This window comes from Mus caroli, unplaced genomic scaffold, assembly GCF_978045245.1.
Source record: "Mus caroli unplaced genomic scaffold, Mus_caroli_1 scaffold_22, whole genome shotgun sequence".
NCBI lineage: Eukaryota > Metazoa > Chordata > Mammalia > Rodentia > Muridae > Mus > Mus caroli.
In genome coordinates this window covers 1,334,565-1,341,009 of record NW_028227277.1, presented here as the reverse complement: position 1 = coordinate 1,341,009, position 6,445 = coordinate 1,334,565, and the positions used below count along the sequence as shown (strand labels likewise).

At 44.6% G+C, this 6,445-nt stretch overlaps 1 protein-coding gene across 1 annotated transcript in view; it reads right to left on the bottom strand.

Annotated features, from left to right (window-relative positions):
* The window catches only part of LOC147000004 (uncharacterized), a 58,632-nt gene extending 53,077 nt beyond the window's left edge, over nt 1–5,555 (bottom strand). Inside the window, 1 exon segment of the mRNA XM_085834361.1 lies at nt 5,370–5,555. Coding sequence (XP_085690487.1) covers nt 5,370–5,555 — 186 coding nt within the window.
* Nucleotides 5,556–6,445: the final 890 nt, after the last annotated feature.

Genomic DNA, 6,445 nt, shown 5'->3' with positions numbered 1-6,445 from the left:
AAAAACTTTATATTTTTTAGCCGGGCATGATGGTGCACGCCTTTAATCCCAGCACTTGGGAGGCAGAGGCAGGCGGATTTCTGAGTTCGAGGACAGCCTGGTCTACAAAGTGCCTTCCAGGACAGCCAGGGCTACAAAGAGAAACCCTGTCTCAAAAAACAAAAAACAAAAAAAAAAAAAAACAAACAATACAAAACAAAACAAAACAAAAAAAACTTTATATTTTTTTCAAAATTAAAAAAAAAGGAAAACACTAAATAAAAACTCTAAATCCTAACAAACAAACAAACAAAAACAAAAAACAAAACAAAACAAAACACAAAACAAAACAAAAAACCCAATAAAAAATAAAACAGAAAACAAAAATAAACAAAACAAAACAAAACAAAACAAAACAAAACAAAACAAAAAAACAGAAAGGCCAAAAATCCATTAAGTAATTTTCTCTTTTCTTTCTTTCTTTCTTTCCTTCTTTAATTCCTTTTTTCTTCCTTTCTTTCTTTCTTTCTTTCTTTCTTTCTTTCTTTCTTTCTCTCTTTCTTTCTTTATTTCCTTTTTTCTTATTTTTTTTCAGATTTTGGAGACTGGGTTTCTATGTGTATCCCTACCTATATTGGACCTGCCTCTGTAAACCAGGCTTACCTTGAAGTAAGAAATCCAATACTTTTTCCTCTGAAAGTGCTGGGATTTAAGGCATGGGCCACCACTTCCTGCCTACCCTAAAACTCTTAACTCCAATAAAACCTTAAAATTTAAAAAATAATAATATTCTAAAACTCTAAAAAAAAATAAAAAAACCCAAAAAATAAAAGATAGAACCCTAAAAAAGAAATGAAAATACCCAAAATACTGAAACACCCTAAAACACTTTTTAGAAAATCAGAAAAAAACACTAATAATACACTAAAATACTCAAAAAAAAAAAAACCTATAAGATACTGTTATAAAATACCCTACAAAACCCTTTACAAAAAAAAAAACAAAACAAAAAAAAAACTGAAATTCTAAAAAATAAGAAAAAAAAAGGGAAAAAAAAAAAACAGAAAGGACAAAATGTCCTTTAAGTAATTTTTTCTTTTCTTTCTTCATTTCTTTCTTCCTTCCTTCCTTTCTTCGTTCCTTCGTTCCTTCCTTCCTTCCTTCCTTCCTTCCTTCCTTCCTTTCTTTCTTTATTTATTTTTTTCTTGCTTTTCTCATTTTATTTCATTTTATTTTATTTCATTTTTTTTTTTTTTGAGTTTTTCTAGAATGGGTTTCTCTCTGTATCCCTACCTTTCCTGGAGCTCCCTCTTTATATCAGGCTGGCCTCAAACTCAGAAATCTGCCTGCTTCTGCCTCCCATGTGCTGGGATTAAATGCAAGGGCCATCACTGCCTGGCAACCCTAAGGCATGGTCCACAATTTCCTAGTGAAAGACCCCCGTAGGGCAGACACTCACTCAAGCCTCGGGACAGCCGCGCACCCAAGAAGACACTGAGACCGAACTTAAGATGTAGAGAGTAAGATTTAATACAGCAACGACAAGAAAGCACATAAAAAGCACATATACCAGAGCTCTGGGGTCGAAACTCATACACCCAGCATGGTGTAGAGGAGAATCGACGCCCGGCCCAAATTTTTACAGGCTTTTATAGGAAAAGGCCAGGGGAAAAGTACAAGTTTTACATCACCAAGGGGTCGTGTCCTATATTTTGGCAATGTACCCGATCTATTGGAACATTTTGGGGTAGTACCAGGAGGCCCCTATCTCAAAAATGTTCTTGGAACAGTCCTCAGTTAGGAAGGGTAGGACTAGGTTTGTTCCAGGAGACCCTTATCTAAAAAATGTTCCTGGAACAGTTTTTAATTGGGAGGGTGTCTGACTCTGGGGTAAAGAGTTCAGGAATGTACTCTGGGGTAAAAAGTTCAGGAGTGTTCCGGGAACAATCTCTAGATGGGAAGGGTAGGAGGACTATGAGTTGACGAGTTCAGGTGTCCAGTAATTTTCCTCTTTCATTCCCCACTCCTTCTAGTGAGTAATTCTAATCTTAGAATTTCAGAAGTCTATATTTTTATGCGGAGAATACTGCATTTACTCTATTTTAACATGGGAACAAAAACAGAATAAGAAGCATTAGTAAACAGAACTAGGCAGGGGCCCTTTTAGCGAGGCTTGCGGGTCTGGGCATGATGTAGGTGCACGTAGATCAGATCTCTGGCTGGAACTGGTGAGATGTCCTTGGGGTACCCAGCTCGTTCACTGTCTCGACTGTTGGGATCCCTGGCGCGATGTCATTCGCGTACTCAGTCCGATCCTTTCCAGTTGTGACCAGACCACCTGCAAGCCTTTTAACTTAGCATACAGATTATTATTATAACAACATAGGTTTAAACACATCATTTAAGACTATGATGGGCATAGGAGTCTCATAAAGGATCTTAAAAAGAGTAAAACTGAATCAAGAGGGAGTATTTCTAGTACGTTTAAATAGGGCATAGGGAAGGAACACCAAGTCTGTGCTAGTCTCTACGATTAATTTTGTCAAGGTCTGTCTTAGAATTTTAAACTAATTTTTTATCTGTCCTGAGCTCTGAGGTCTATACACACAATGTAATTTTTATTTGACCTCTAAATACTTGGCCACACCCTGACTTACCTGGGCAATAAAGCAGGGCTATTATCTGACACTATTGCTTTTGGCACTCTGAACCTTGGAAAAATTTTCTTTAATAATTTTCTTGATGACTATGTGAGCAGTCTCATTTGCTCTTTGGGATGCCTGTTTGGCGGTTAGATCTGCCATCTGATTTCTTTTGTTCACAGCATCTTAGGTCTTTTTCTGCAGATGTCAACAACTTTCTTTGTCTGTATATTCTTCTATACAGTGGCAAAAGCATACCTGCTGTCAGTGTAGACTTTTTTTTGTCATTTATAAAGCTTGTATCAAAACCACAAATTCAGCTTTCTGGGCTGAAGTCCCTTTAGGGAGGCTGCTGGCCTAGATCACTTGCTTTTTGTCCACCGCTGCACTGTTGTCCCCTCTGTTGGTAGATGGCCCCATAGATATGAGCTGCTTTCCATTTACTACTGCCGCTCCTGTTCTTCTTTTTTTCTCTACCACAAAGCTGCTGCCATCTGTGTACCAGGCAGGCACACCTGGCCAAGGCTGATCAGTCAGATTCCTCTTTGTTCCATTTTTTTAGCCAGGACATCAGCACATTGATGTACAGGAGTGGAGTCATCCGCCAAGGAGCAGCAAACTCTGGTAGTGGGTATAGTCACATGTTGACCCAGAGTAAGCTTGTCAGCGTCTTTAACAAGCAGGGCTACTGCAGCAATGGCTTTCAGGCAGGAGGGCCAACCGCTGGCGACTGGGTCAAGCTTTTTAGATAGGTAGGCCACTGGCCGCTTCCAGGGCCCCAGAGTCTGAGTCAAAACCCTGCGGGCTACTCCAGCCCGCTCATCAACATATAGGGTAAAAGGCTTAGTCAGATCTGGCAAAGCCAGAGCGGGGGCTGCAAGCAGGGCTGCCTTTATGCTGTCAAAGGCTTTTTGGTGTTCCTTTGTCCAGGTGAATGGGACTTTTTTCTTAGTAAGTGGATATAGAGGGGCCGCCAGTGTCGCGAACCCTGGTATCTAGAGTCTGTAAAAGCCCGCCGTCCCCAGAAACTCACGTACTTGGCGCGGGGTAGTGGGGGTTGGGATCAGCATCACAGTCTTTTTTTCTGGCCTCGGTGAGCCACTGCTTTCCTTCCCGGAGGGTGTACCCTAGGTAGGTCACCTCGGTGCGACATAGCTGGGCTTTTTTAGCCGATACCCGGTACCCCAACTCACCCAGTTCATTCAGGAGCTTTTAGGAGGGCCAGAATTTTTTCTTTGTTTTTAATGTCTCTGCCTTCAGCCAACCGCAGGGCTTGGGTTAGTGCCAGGAGTTCAGCCTTCTGAGCCAAAGTTCCTTCTGCCAGAATGTCAGAGCAGTGATGAGTAGGTGAAGACTCAGCAGGTTAGCAGGGGAAGCGAAGGTTACTTGTTCAGTCAACAAAAAGCTCAGATAATGTGTCCATCAGTCAGGGGAACAATTGGATCATGTGCCAAGTTTTGTCTCAGAGTCAATTTATCTGCGTCCTTGACCAGAAGCCACTATGTGCAGACAAGCAGGCCATCTCTCAGTCACCAGGTCTAATTTTTACAAGTATGCCACCGGTCTTTTCTAGGGTCCCAATTTCTGAGTAAGAACCTCTTTGGCAATACCTTTATTCTCAGTCACATCTAGGAGTCCCAAAGTTGGGGACAACATTAGGGCAGTCTCAATAGCATCTAAGGCCATCCAAGGTTGTTCTTTATTTTTTACAGATCATTTTTAAGTGCTAGTATTATTAGCAAGTGTCACTTTGCTAGGTTCTAGTCTTTGTCATTTATCTCTCTTTGCTCCTGTTTTCTAACTGTAATGGAGATCTCATATAATGTCTCTTTCTCTCTCTCTCTCTCTATATATATATATATTTGTTCCTCTTCCTTGTCTTTGCTTACTTTGAATGTTATTTAATTATTACATCTATATTCTGTCACTTAACTTTTTTCATAGTTCGACTACCCTGGTTTATCTTTCTGTCTCACAGCACATCTCTGATTCTGACTCTGGTCTCTGTCTTTGTCAGCCTCATTTTACTGGCTCTTTTTTAAAATATTTCTCATTTAGAGTATTTCTCTTATTTCAGACCTAATTTTTTTTATTTTTATTTTTACCTCTTCTCCTGTTAACCTATCTTTTCTGAGTCTGCTGAAGCTTTGCTCTCAGCTCTTCTTTGCAGACCTCTATCTTTTTTTTAACTTTTGTAACTTTTTATTACCTCGGTCAGATTGTTGGGGCACTTTCTAGTCCCACAGAGACGAGACCCTCATCAGAGCCTGGCAGTTAGACTCACAGGTGCTCCTTACCTTGGATGTCTCCCTCACCGGAGCTTAGAACAGACTCACTGCCAGCAGCTCAGGGCGGTGCCTGAGAAGAGAAAACACATGGGGCAGAGAAGGGAGTGCAGCTCTCACATCTGGCTGTACCAGACCACTGATATTTTAAAATGAACACAATTTTTCTGTTAACAAGAGACAGGATACAGGGGACAGGGGAATGAGAAGCAACCAGGGAACTTTGTGGCGACCTCAGATCAGACGTGGCCACCCGCTGAATTTAAGCATATTAGTCAGCGGAGGAAAAGAAACTAACCAGGATTCTCTCAGTAACGGGGAGTGAACAGGGAAGAGCCCAGCGCCGAATCTCTGCCGCGCGCCGCGGCGCGGGAAATGTGGCGTAAACTCCTGGGAGTGGCAAATAAACACTGGCAGGGAGGGGGAATTTAACCACTTGTTAGACACCCGGTGCTCTCTGCACTGTCTTCCCGCATGGCTTGGAGGCCTTGGAGGCAGCGGCGTGTGGGCATGCACCTGTGCGCAGACTCTGGGAGGAGCCAAATGAGGGACGGCGGCCGCAGTGGGCCCCTCCCCAGTTGTGGCAGGCTTCACGGCCACTCCAGGGCGCCAGGCGGGACCGGCAGGCCGACGCACTCGCCACCAGCATCTCACAACTCGCTCGCGGGGCACAGACAGCCTCTGCTGCTGCCATGCCTGCAGAAGCCAGAACCTCAGCGCCACTGCTGCCATCAAAGCCCTAACTGCGCCGCCAAAGCCGGAAATTTTTAGCCCAGCTCTGCATCTCAGAACTCTTTTGAGCAACCCGGGGATCCCCAGCCGAGCGCGGACCGCGCGCCGCCTTTGTCCGCCGGTGGCAGCTGGTCTCGCGGCCGCCCCGCGATGGCCCCACAGCAAGGCTGGCCGGCGCTGCCCGCCCGCTGCGAGCCGCCGGTACCGCCTCGCCAAGAACGCGGTGGGTAGGACCGGCCTGGTGGTTTTTTCTCTTTCAAAACCATTGCTGACAAATTCTGTCCTGACGTCAGTCCAAGTCTACAGTCGACAAAAGGTTAACACACACACCCAGTCTGTCACGTGACAAAAACACAACCAGCCAAACGTCACTTTCTGACGGGGTCGGATTCCACATCGACTCCCTTTCCTGACGGGGGTGGGACTCCACATCCACACCCGCCCTGGCAGAGAGAACACTGTCCTGATGGGGGTGAGATTTCACATCCACTCCCGCTCTGGCAGATTGTCCTATTTCTAGAATAACAGCAGACACAACAAGAGCGGACACAAGACTGAGACAAAAAGAAACCAAAAACAGCGGCGACTTCTCGTCGCCCACAGGACAGAATCAGATTGAGACCTACCTGGCCTCCAGAGGGGTTCATCAGGCATCCCTGATCCTCCCCGGTTCCTCCTGGGACGTCTCCCAGGGGCAGATCGGACGGTGGACACCTGGGCACGTCTACCCTTATCCACCCCGCACTCCTACCCGGAGTACGGTCTCAGGTACTCGTACCGAGCACTGAGCGTCGCACAAAACCGAAA